The following is a 13,449-nucleotide window of genomic DNA, read 5'->3' as shown; positions in this document are numbered from 1 at the left end:
GAGATGAAGATCTTCAAGAACGACATGTTCTTCCTCGAATAGATGGCGAGATACAATGCGTTTGGTATCACAATTTGGGAAGGGACTCCCGATGTTTGGTGATTTTGCTAGAGGTAGGAACAACTCCTGATGGTGTTCCAAATATTCTATTCGAAGGAAGTTACGAAGGCCTCAACAATGATCAAATAACTGGGGTGGTCTTTCTGCCCTGGTATGGGACACTACCGATGGTTGAGAGGTCCTATCAATCATCTTCGAAGAGAACAAAGATCAGAGTATGTGGCGAATACAATTCGTCGCATCATAGATTTTCTCAATATATGATGATCGCTCCTCGTGGAACTCGTCTCTAGAAGGGGGAGTAATGTCACGACCATAATCATGTAAGTTAATAATTACATATAAAAATAGGTAGAAGTAAGTAAAAATAGGTAAAAGTAACTTAATTCTATAGTATTTAATATGGAAGCTTCTTAGAATTTTTCTAGATGCTGCTTTGACTTCATAGGTGTCTTTAATTGACTTTGTAGATAAGAAACGTGGTCAACAAGTTGGCCATGTGCCACACATGTTGTTAGCTTGAAGATCAAGCTAACTATGTGGCCTACACGTAGAAAAACTTGCCTTGTTAGATAGTATATATAGAGACAAGAGTAAAGGCTTCTTCACTCTTGTCAACTCTTTTTTTGCTTCTAGTCTAGTTTCAAGGATCTCTAGTTTTCTTGTCTTTTGACAATAGCCATTCCAGTTTCTCTTTCAATATATATACTTGTTTATAAATATTTTGTTACCTCTCTTTGAGTGAAGGCTCACTTGTCTGAATTGTTTTTTCATCGAGTTCTTGTCCTTGACACAATGTAAGACCAATCATACCAAAACAAAATTGAAAGTAACTAAATGTAATGGAACATGAAAAAGAAATCTAAGTAAAAGAAAATAGAACCAAATAAAATCAAATAGAAGAAAAGAAGAAAAAAGAACAAAACTTTATTGAGAGAAAGAGTCTAAAGCCATACTTGACTGAATGGCCAAATGGCCTCCACTAATTCTATTTATACTTTATTCAACTATCTCTAAAACTTTCTAGAATATTTTTAATGGTGGGCCGTATCATGATATCCGCCCTAAGACTTTTTAGAAGGTTCTATGGTGGATCCCATATAAACTACCATTCTAACCTCAAATCTCAAAACCTCTCAAAAATAACTCCAACTACATATGTCTATGTGCAAAATAATACAAATATCCTATCCATGTCCTGTTACATCTATTCTTTGTAGTATCAAAAGTATTAAATAATTATTTTTTGATATTTTACTAATTTTATTATAAATATTATAATTAAGGTTATTAATTAGTTTCAATTATATTCATAGGTAAAAAAACATCTTAAGTGTAGTGATTTTGGTCTTTTTATCTATTAAAATAAGATTTATTATTAAAATTTCTTTATCTTTGTATCACATAATGTTGTTCATGTGTTATTGATTGTATCTAAGTTTTTAAAGTATTCAATATTATTGAATAACTATTTTTCTTATATTCTTCTATATTACTTAGTAATTCTTGTGGTTCTTATAGGATATTCTATTATATCTTAATCTTAATTATCTTATTATTAATTTTAGATTTATTATCTAATTAGAGAAATTAGATGCCAATTAATTAAATTATTCTTTTAATGCATTGTGTTCTTTATGATTCTATAAGATAGTTATATGTATTGTTGTTTGTATCTAATATTGCTCTCATTTATGCTATTGCATTCATGACATATTTTTTATTGTGTATTTGGTACTACATTATATCATATCTTGTAAAATTTGAAATTAGTGGATATTTTGCAATTCTTTCAATCTACTAACTTAATCTGACAACACATCTGCTAAATCATGGTTGACATATCTTTCATGCATAGCCTTCCATGTTGGATCCTACCAATATTGTTCAATTTTCAATTCAACTTAACTTAATCTTTATGATCTGTGACAATTATTTCTAATGTTTTGTAATTGACAACCTTTTATAAAATTGATTGATTTGTCCTTGCAAGTTTAATCAAACCAATTGTTATGAGATACTTTTTAATTTCTATTTTTCAATTAGATGCACTATATATCTATACCTATTGTGGTTGCAAAGTTTGACCAAACCATGCACTAAAAAACTATTGTACTTGTTGGCATTATCTACCCCAAATTGTGTAGATTAAAACCGCCACAAAATCCGACATACATCGACATTGCTGTAATGTTCTAAGCGACCTTTACTAGCAGCTTGAACCTCGAGACAGACTCCTTCTGACGAACACCCAATTTTTCAAGCAATACACAGCACAATTGGTACTGTGACTAATCCTACTTGAATATTGCGTGATTTCATCAGTAACGTCGATTGTTTATTAGTGGGTAGCGCTGTCGATGAAAACTAGGAAGACGAATCGAGGTTATTGCGTTACTAAGAAGGAAGTTTATGAAAAAAAGCAAGGGTGAATTGCTATATTGTCAGAATGACAAGTGAAATAGCTAAGAAAGGTCATTTATCAGCTTCCATGCTTCATCATGATAGTTAACCTTTCTTCTAGTAGCTGCAAAATCGCAAATTAGTACCTATTTAAAGTGAAGAATGAGCTAAAGAATTGTGAATAAATGCCATGTTTGAACTTTCTATACCATCGGGAAAGAATGTGTTGGTTCCTTGACCTCCATGATCTTGATCACGGATGCTACACCAATGCGATGGAGGGCCACAATAGAGTCACCAACTAAACATAGCTTACGTTTCAGTGCGTATCCAATTGCATCATTCAAAATATCATCTGTTGATTCCGAATCAGTAGCCTTTGCTGAGCCTTCGGCCAAGAGAGGTATCAGACCCCTGCAAACGAGAGCTCGTCGGCTGAGAAACGTACCTCGAAAACAAAGGGCAACGTTAACAATGTATCACTACAAACACAACCCATCGGTCCATATCCATGCACAGGCAGAATAACATTGCCATTTAAAAATATCATGGAAATAGGGTTCGCACACATAAAATACCTGACGACCAAGCTGTGATGAGCAGGAGATTCCTCGCTGCAAGTCCAGGTCAAATGATCTGTGGTCATTACGGGAACGGCAACTGACAGAATTGGCACAAACGGCCGGTATTTTGCCACAAGTCGGGCAGTGCTACCTCCGCGAGTCAATACAATGATGAGAGAGGCGCACACTTTCGCACACGTTCGCACAGCAGAGGAAGCCAGACTCTCCAAGGGGCTCATGGGCAAAGGAACGGACTTCATGATCTCTTTGAATATGGATTCATGGTCCAATGCGGCCTCCGCTTCCTGGCAAATATGGGACATCACTGCCACCTACGACCAACAGCAACCATACTCATCAGCAATTTATGAGCTATAATTCTTACTCCACTAAACACGTCTGTAAAGTAGAAGGTGCTGCGAATGTGGTGATGAACAAGGCGCAAGTTAATTAATACTAACTGGTAAAATTCACTACGGAGCGATTCTTGGCAATGATCCTTTTCATGGTCCATCAGACATACTTTACTTGCAGGTTGAGAAAGCCTTGAGTGAAGTGCAGGCTAAACAGCAAAGAAACTTACTGCTAGTTCAGGGTATGATCCATTTGCTGTTTCTCCACTCAGCATTACACAATCCGTCCCATCAAGCACTGCATTTGCGACATCCGTTGCTTCAGCACGCGTCGGCCGAGGAGACTTGATCATCGACTCTAGCATCTGTGTTGCGGTCACCACCGGCTTCCCTGCAGAATTGCACTTGTAGATCATCATCTTCTGGGCCAGAAAGATCTTCTCCGTAGGAATCTCCATTCCCAGGTCCCCTCTTGCCACCATGACTCCGTCTGTCTCTTTCAATATGTCATCGAAGTTCACCAGACCTTCCTGATTCTCAACCTATGGTAGAAATCAAAGCAGGATCAAGACACAATTTTGTGATTCTTTGAATAGAGGCAGAATCACATAATTTTAAACCTGTCTCATACTGAGTAAAACCATGAAAATGTAAATCAGATAACTAACTTTGCACATGGAATCAGATATGGTTTACAGAAGTGTGCGAAAGTTTTATGCCTCAGCTAAGCTTCAATGTTGACAGTTGTTTCAAACTCAATTGTTTGAAAGAAAACTTCCCCCACAACTCAGAAATAAATGATACCAAGGGCAAGAATCTCGAACTTCAGTACAATATTAAAATTTACCTTGGATATGATATGAATTGACTTCGACGCTTCTCCCAATAGCTTCTTTATCGCTAGGACATCTGACCCTTTGCGAACAAATGACGCTGCGATGAAATCAATCTTATTCGGAACACCCCAGGTCATGATGTCATCGATATCCTTCTCTGTGATGGTCGGCAAGTCCACAACGACCCCCGGCAGGTTAACGTTTTTCTTCTCCCCGAGCATGGCTGTGTTCTCGCATCGACACTTCACCATCCCCTTCTCCACATCGCACTCTAGAACCGTCATCGTGATGGATCCATCCGAACACAATATGATGTTTCCCGGCTGCAAATCTGTTGCAAGCTTTTTGTAGCTCATGGCAATCATATTCTCGTCTCCCAAGTGAGTGTAGTCCGTGGTGATCCAGATTTCCTTGTCACGCACCAGTTGGATAGGTTTTCCAGAGGCCAACTGGCCTGTTCTAATTTCCGGTCCCTATCATGATTGAGAATGAAAAGTGGGTTAAAGCTCCTGAAAAGAGATTGAAATTATGTGGAGTGCCGACAATGGTTTCCATTACCCAACTAAACGTGTTTCACTAAAATGAAAACCCTACTGATTGGTCAGACTGATGTGCTGGGTGTCAGTAGTGACCTAAACTTACCAGGTCACATATACCAAATAACTGAACCATTTCAATTGTATTTCACGGGCACATCGGATTCATCCAGACGAGTAAGAAAGATGTTTGAACCTTGGTATCCAGAAGAACTGCACACATCGTTTGAGTGTTTAGGCAGGCCTGTCGCAGGTTGTCCAGAGTGTACTGTTGGTACTCGTGTGTTCCATGGGAGAAGTTGAACCGGGCCACGTTCATGCCGGCTTTGAGCAACTTCTCCAGAACGGGCACCTCCCGGGATTTGGGTCCCAAGGTGCAAATAATCTTGGTCTTTGCGATTTTAAGGCGGCCATCATCAGCTGTCTTTCCTAGGATGTGCTCGATGCTAGTCTTGGTGGCCATTGCTTACTGGCCTATTATGAGATGGGTGCTTCTGAATACCTGATCAGCACCTTGTGATGCAGAAATTCTTCACATGGAAAAACAAAAAACACGTGCCAACTTAATCGGTGAACACGGCAGCCTCACAAACCCCTACTCACTACACCACCACATCAGAACATTCCTAAGCGACTAGGAAACTTGATACTTCCATAGGACAAAAAAAACATCCTCATATCTGTACACACGAACGACACCATTGACAGAAGCTGCGCACAAAAAAGCTAACAAACAGGTAATAAATACATAAGAAGCGCCGCGCTTCCAGTTGTATGCTTGCATTGGATTGAGACGGCAATATATAGAGCGAAAGAGAGCTATCAACTGATCCCTAAGATCCGAATACCAACCGAAAGTCCATTGATGCTCAGAATACACCATTCCCATGAAAAACAATAAAATAAAAACAGAAACAAAAGCATCTCACGAGTCTCAGAGACCTCGAACTGATCTCTAACGAACTCAGTGAAGTAACGAAACATTCTAGAGCCTTCCCCAAACCGCGTAACTCACAAATAGTTATCAAAACAACGAGCAGATGAAAGAAACGACAATCTATCCTCATTCCTACGCACAGAACCAAGACTCCACGAGATCGATCTATCCTCGGAACAAAAACGAACAAGCCCAAGAAATTACAAAGGGATCGAAGCTCCTCTCCCAAAATTCCAAAAAAACGCAACCGAAGGTGACAAACTACACCAAAGCGAGGTGAAAACGCTGGCGATCAAAGCTGACACTGCATTAAAAACACGGAGGGTTACCTCGATCAGCATGTGGAAGAGTGACTTCGAATCATCGTTAGAGAATGCGATATTGTAGCAGGCAGGGAGGAAAGGTCCGAGAGGAATAGGAGCTCCGCCTCCTTTGAAATGCTGCTCCGCTACAGGTTCCCAGGAAACGGGACGAGAATATTAAGACCAAAAAAGGGATCTTGGGACTTGTCTCCCACGTTATCTTTACCTTGCCCTTTACATAGCTTCAGTTTCAAGCGTGAGCTAGATCGAGGAATCCTAGAAGAATCTATATGTCCTCAACCAATGTAGTCAAGGTTTATACTTGTGAATTTCCATGCCCCACAACTCCATCCAAGACCCTTCCCTGAATAAGATTGAAGAAAAGTTTTAAAACCCCATTTGCTTTGATTCATGGCAAGTTCGTAACATCACTGAAGAAGTTGCAGATACATTCTAAACCCAGTGTTTCGACTACCAATGTCAGCTGTAACTCTCCACTTCTTCATGATGGGTAAACCTGACCTTCCAAGAGGATGAAAGATGGGTCATGCAAGCAATCTGCATGTCCAAAAACGGACCAACATCGTGCATTTGGAATAACTGCTTGGACTGCGCTTATTTGGACACGTCCAACAAGACGTGGAGAAGTCGCAACATTTTTTTCTGTTTCGTTCGCGGAGGTGGGAATGATGGTGTCTTATGCATCATCTTTGATATCCGTTTCCTGAGATGTTTATGAAATGCATCACTAACACCTTGCACACCGTCTTCACCCTGCACTGGTTTTGTGGGTTCCATGGCTTTCTCTTTCACCTGATCACCAGATTAACAAGTACACCAGCGCGCACGTTTTCAAACACAGAGTAAACAGCGTTGAAAGGACTAGCTAGCAAGAACAGACTAAAAATTAGAAGTTGACAATACAGTAAAGCCACTTTTGTGTAGAGACAGCAACTATAGGACTACAGTACTACGCAATGGGAAGACAGGAGCTGAATATCGTGAATCCGGGTTCCCCCAAAAGGTTGGTCACCAAAAACATAGCACCACTGTTGTTGGACACTGAAATCAAGCATCTAGGGTATTATTCTCAGCATTCAGAATTTTTTGGTTAGACGACAATCTCTTCATTAATTTCCGGTAAAGTCCTTGGGCCTTCGAATGTTCGCCTTCATCTAAAGATGTGCATCTCCTGATCAACTTATACTGCAAAAAACCAAGAGACCAAGGCACGGATTGTTCTGTAGAGAAGCAGAAGAAAGACTACAATACTACCGGGGCTGCAGAAGCAGTAACGGAGGGTGTGATTACCGCAACCTTGGGACCCGCTGATACAATGCTGCACCATTCCATGGTAATCTAAACTGCTTGTTATAAAGGTGCATACACCTTTTCTGATTACTGACCTTGCACTTTTCCGAAGCGAGTACAAACAGCATAGAAAAGAATTCACTAGTTATGTGTAAATAGAATACAAATTTGGATCTCTGTGTCTCTTCCTTTACATATGCAGCTTACAACTCGAGAGGTGCAACTTAAAGAAAATGAAAGCTGGAGTCATGTCGAACTTTTGCAAATTACAACACTTCCTAAGTCAACACAGATTGTATTCGACTTCTAAACCAAACTCACATTAAGCAATAAGTCTACTTTGTTGAATAACTTAGCTTACAACATATTGTGAGTACTAGAATATGAAAGAGGTTATATTAATAAAAATAATGATAACAATCACAACTGAAGGTTTTTAAGTACTTCTTTTGAAGAGGTCTTGTGCACTCTCAAAGTGAACCCTAAAATCTATGATCTAAATAATTTAATGCTATGCTGACTATATTAATTATAAGTTAATTGATTTATCATAATACTCCCTTTCAGTTGCATCATATGAACAAAGTCATGAAGTTTGTAGTAGGCCTATATGGACAAGTTAATGAACAAGTTCATGACCTTAGATAGCTCCTCCTTTCATCAAATTTGTGAAGTATTATATCCAATAAAGCCATGAACATGAGCACATAGATTGTGTTTAGGTTTTGTGAGATTCATAGTAAGAATGACTACATTATTGTGGTAGTGGGAATAAAATCAAGTCATAATAGTTGATAATAATCTTTCTCTTAAAGAAAGTAATATTTATTTTTCTTAATATTGGAGCAATTATAAAACCAAAGATTCTTCGTTAGCATTGTACACAATTGATTGTTGCAATAGAATATGCTTTAAATTTGAATTGGATATCTAATTTTTAAAGAATAGAATATAAAACTATAGAAGTTTATTAAATGATAGAAAAATTTATTATAAAATAATGTTTTATTTATTAATCATGTAATATAAAACAATTAGCTAAATAAGAAACCTGTGCATCATATTTAATTTGTATGATGCTATTATAGTGCCTCAAAAATATTTATGCATATAATATATGAATTCTTTCAATTCACAATTATTCACACTTATTTTTTTTAGAAGCATTAATATCTCAATAATTATCTTAATTTTCTATAAATGTTACAAATCAAGCTATACTGTAAAGCACTAGATAGAATTGGATTGTTTTTGTGATTAATGAGATAGATAGTGCATAGAATAATTTTAAAGTGATTGCCTTGTGGGATGATTTAAAAGACACTTGCCATTGTTTCTATATCATGTATTGAAACTATAATCAATGCTTGTCTACTGAAATAGTCATTTAGCTTGTTGCAACTTTAATACCTGTTTGCTTTAGTGTATTGCTTTGTGAATTGAGAGTTGAGATAACATTTTAGTTTACTTTCAAGTAAGAAGTTTGGTACTTATATTTATGATAAGGCATAGTTATTCAGTTATAATAAGAATGTCTTTTTATAATGTTGTATTGTGTACTTTGATATTTTTTGATTTTTAAAATAAAAAAATCCTAATTAATGGTTTACTTTCAAATAAAATGATTTATGGTCCACATAAATTTTTCTAAAAGCTTACATTTGTTTTAGATTAATCAAAGGTGTCCAAGATTAAGATAAGAATTTTTGTTTAATCTAATCATTGTCTAATTTAGTCAAATTTTAAATGACTAGACTTTAATCCAATGACTAGACTTAAGTCTAGCCATTATAGTCTAGTCAATGGATTTAATCCAATAGCATCCTTGATTTAATCCAATGATTAGCTTTAATTCTAGTCTTTATAGTCTAATCATTGAATTTAAGTCTATTCAATCATTGATTTTAATTCAATAACTTAATTAAGATAAGAATTTAGATTAAAATCTAGTCAATATTTAATCTATTCAAATTCTTATGTTAATCAAAGATAATAAAGATTAAGGTAAGAATTTAGATTAATCAAGAATTCCAAAGATTAAGATAAGAATGTTTTTGAAGTAGAATATTGATGGTATGTTTACTCACTTGTGATAGGCTGCTATAGTTTAGATGTCTTAATTATGCTTACCAAAGTCTTGCTAGATTTTACTCTTTTAATTTTGATTCTAGTCTAATTTAGTCATTGCATCTATTGGAAGACTAAAGATAGTAGCATTGACTTTGAGATGCTTCAAGGATTTCAATAGAATTCTTTCTTGAGGAAAAATTAAGACTTCTATATTGTGTGCTTCAAGGCTTCTAAGTAAGAATGATAGTTTGAAAAGACCAAACTTTAGGTTTCTTTTGCCTATTGCAATAAGTTTTCTATAGTTTATGCAATGTTAAGACTATACATTGATAAACAAGATAAGATTTCTTAAGTCAATTACTTGACCTATAAAGAGCAGATTTCCACTAAACTTTGGGACATAACAAATATCTTTAATTGTTTTTATTTCATCATTTGGCTTTGGAAGCTCAAGTCTCTCTTTGAATTTGATCTCATGGACTTAGTTCAAAATTAATGTCACCGAATCTTATAAATTATTTTATTCTACAAAAAAATTAAAAAATAAGATTATTATCAAAGTGGCAAAATGTCCTTGAGTGAAGCATCTAATCATGATCAAAGGTAGTATTTATTGAGAGAGCAAGAAGAATTGCTTTAATGCTTTTATTAGTAAGAGGGAGAGAATCATCTATCAAAACTTTATCAACTACTTGAGCTTCTATAGGTCTTCTTATATGATATGTAAATGGTTTTTAAAAATTTAGTAGAAGTAATATCAAAGCATTGCATATCTTAGCAAAGTGACCTAATTTACATCATTAATATGATTATTGAAGTAAGTTGATTTGGTTGTGCATGATTAAGGTACAATACAAAATTATCTTGCTTATAGAAGTTTCTATCTGTTCTTCATCTAGAGTATAAAAGTTGGTCATTGTGAATGATATTTCAAATTCTTATGATTATAGCTTTTTCTTACAATAATTCTTGTAAAAGTCTTAAGTTAGTTTCTTCTAAATATAATCTAATTAATATTTTAAAGATAGACAAAATTATTCTTTCATTTTAAACAATATATATAAATTGATCAAAACAAGATAGTAAGTAAATGAAATTTTTGTAAACTATTGTAGTATTGTCAATCTATTGGCTTGTAGTTCGTACTTCTTTTAGTAATTTGTAGATCAGTTGCATGAATGTTGATACATCCATATTATTTGTCATGCAAGTTGTGGACCATTTTTTTTGAAAAATTATAAGGTTGGCCAAAGTATGTGTTTGATATATTTCTTATATAGCTTTATTCATGCCAATGTAGGATTCATTAAATTGGAGATAAAATCTTATGATTCTTTTATTAATGAAAGCTTGAAAATACCAAAATCTTTTTTTTATTTTCATCTTTAAGCTAATGATCCAAGTCTTGACATATCGGTGTAGAATTTTTGAGTCGTTTGCTTATTGTTGTCATAATAGAGAGAATTTGCCTTAAGAAAGTATTAAGCTTTTGGTTGTTACTAACTGCTCAACTAAGTCTTAAGATAAAAAAACACCAATTTTATATATAATTTTTTTTTATAGAGGTAATTAAATCAATACATAAGTCCTAAGTACCAAAGATCATCCAAAATATGATAAAAATATTCTAAAACCTTATATATCCTTAAGGAGAAATTTTCTTGAACTTCAACAACTCATATCTCACAATTGGACCATCCAAAAAAACTAAAATTTTACATGAAGTATTATTATATTTTTAAACAACTACTACAACAAATTTCAATCATAAATTTATTACCGAATTGTGTGGCATGATTCTATATTTGAAAATACACTGGATACCTAGCTATAGAGAGTTTAGCTTTAACTTATTGGACAAGTTTCAATAAGTGACGTTTTATTATTATAAAGGCCAAAGAAATATAATAGTATCTAAAGATATTTTATTAATAAAATCCTTCTATATTAAAGAAGCTTTATATATAAGGCTTCTAAAAGATTTAAAAATGCCCTAACATCCTTTATTATACCAAATTATAACTAACTATTTGCCGGTAAGTTTGATTTTCCATAAGCTTAAAAAATATCCATAATCTTCTTACAAATATCTATCTTTATATCATAATTTTTTATAGCTGTATTTTTCTATCTTTAACATATATATAAAGTATTGGCTTCCAAAAATCCCTTTACTTTGCATAAAATGCCCAAATTATAGCAAAAATCCTTCAAAATATTTTTCTCTCATAAAAGTTTTTTTTTCTTTAAATTTTAGAAATTCATAACTCTTGATCTAACCATTTAGTTTTTTTTCAAATTTTTAAAAAATTTAGGCTACATCCTTAAGCTTTACTATAAGAAAAAATAAAGTATAAATCTATTATAGATCGTCCAACATCTTAGAAATTCTAGGACGAGCTTTAAACACTAATTTACAAGCATTTGAAAACTATTTTCTCTATATCTCAAAAATCCAAACTCTAAATAAAACAAAACTTGTGTATAAATTTTATTAACATAATAATACATATTTTTAAAAATGTTTAGTAAAAATCTTATCAAAATACTCAAGATATGGCTCAAAATACAACCACTTGTAAATTGGGTCACTTACTACCTTTAGATTGCAAGCACTGACTTCAACTTCCTATAACTCCTTCATTTTAGTTTAGAATTTATCAAAAAATATACAAAAAGTGTAGCCAAAAATATGCTTTCTTCAACCTTACTTTCCAATCCTTCATTGCTTTCCAAATGCACGCATTATGTCCAAAAGAGTGATAGTAGATACAAAATCCACATCCTAACTTTGAGTGCCTATATCTTTTTTATAAAAACTCCAAATCATCCAAAATTTGTACTAAAACTATAGCCAAAATCCTAAAGTCTTTGATCCTAGCCTTCTAAGTTCGAATGACTTCAAAAGAGTAATCCTAATCTTGAATAAGACCTTAGATAGCCTCCTTAAAGCCCATTGAGTATGCCTTTTGGTCAATAGTAATGGAGATTTTTATTATTCATCTCTATTCATCCATATGGATGTCCTAACCACTCTTTTTCCTACCAAAACTCCTTTCTATTCTTTTTTCTTGTAAGATTTACATAATATATGTCTTAAACACCAAATAAAAGAAAAAAAACAAGATTTCAAGAGTCACCAATGTCTTATAAAGGTGGCTCTAAATATATAAATTATTATCAATCTAAAACTAATTTCAATAATAGCCCTTTTAAACATCCAATTCAAAGTAGTAATCTAACTATATTTTTTGACTAACTAAAATCTAATAATGTGGCTTTTATCACATTATATAATAAATTATATATTAAATATTTATATGCATTATTTTTATATAGTAGCCAAACTATAATATGACAACGGATCTTGAGATATTGCCAAAATCCTAATAGTATCTTCAAACCCTTGCTTACATACACCTATGTGTAATTTTCTTCATATCTCATAAAATAAGTACTTAAATACTATTAAATTTTGATATATAGCTTTTTAACCTATTAATACATATTTTTGGAACTTTTAAGTCAAAATTTTTTCCAAAAACTTAAGATATGGTTCTAACCATTACTATCAATAAATCAACTCACTTATTGCCTTTGAATTACATATGTTGTCTTCAATGCTATATAACTCCTTTATACAAACTCTAAATATACATCAAATTTAGAGATTTTTTACAAAAGACATAGATCTAGAAATCATCTTTGCAAATGCAACTTCCAATCTCCAAAAGTTGTCGTATAACTCCTTGTATCTTCAAAAGAACAATAATATGTCTTAAAAAGACTCATTTACTTCAAACAACTATAACTTCATCACCGTAATTCCAAATTCTCTAAAATTTGTACACAAATTGTAATCCAAATCCTAAATCTTATAACCATTGGTTTTTATTTTCAAAAGTTCTCTTTTGAAGTCACCAAAATCCTTGTTATGGTCATTGACAACCTTCTGAGAGCCTATTGGACATGGCTTTTGATCAATAGGAATGAAGAACTTCATCTCTTATCTTCATCCATCCATATCTTATTTTCATCCATTGAAATAAGTTTCTTAGAAGTTTGGATCTTCATCTTT

At 33.7% G+C, this 13,449-nt stretch overlaps 1 protein-coding gene across 2 annotated transcripts; it reads right to left on the bottom strand.

Moving 5' to 3' along the window:
- Positions 1-2,251: 2,251 nt before the first annotated feature.
- LOC112291986 (pyruvate kinase, cytosolic isozyme) lies at positions 2,252-6,171 on the bottom strand. Of its 2 annotated transcripts, none has more exons than XM_024540029.3 (6): positions 6,018-6,171; positions 4,948-5,281; positions 4,227-4,688; positions 3,610-3,921; positions 3,042-3,358; positions 2,252-2,898 (listed from the first exon to the last, which is right to left on the bottom strand). In XM_024540029.3, the coding sequence occupies exons 2-6, from the start codon at positions 5,212-5,214 to the stop codon at positions 2,667-2,669; spliced, it is 1,590 nt and encodes a 529-aa protein (XP_024395797.1). In that variant the 5' UTR covers positions 5,215-5,281; positions 6,018-6,171; the 3' UTR covers positions 2,252-2,666. The 2 variants fall into 2 exon arrangements, with proteins under 2 accessions (XP_024395797.1, XP_024395798.1); XM_024540030.3 differs by having other exon boundaries at positions 2,252-2,877.
- Between the last annotated feature and the right edge of the window lie 7,278 nt (positions 6,172-13,449).

The sequence above is a fragment of the Physcomitrium patens genome, chromosome 15 (genome assembly GCF_059467195.1).
Source record: "Physcomitrium patens ecotype Gransden chromosome 15, ASM5946719v1, whole genome shotgun sequence".
Classification (NCBI taxonomy): Eukaryota; Viridiplantae; Streptophyta; class Bryopsida; order Funariales; family Funariaceae; genus Physcomitrium; species Physcomitrium patens.
This window is presented reverse-complemented; position numbering and strand designations above follow the sequence as displayed.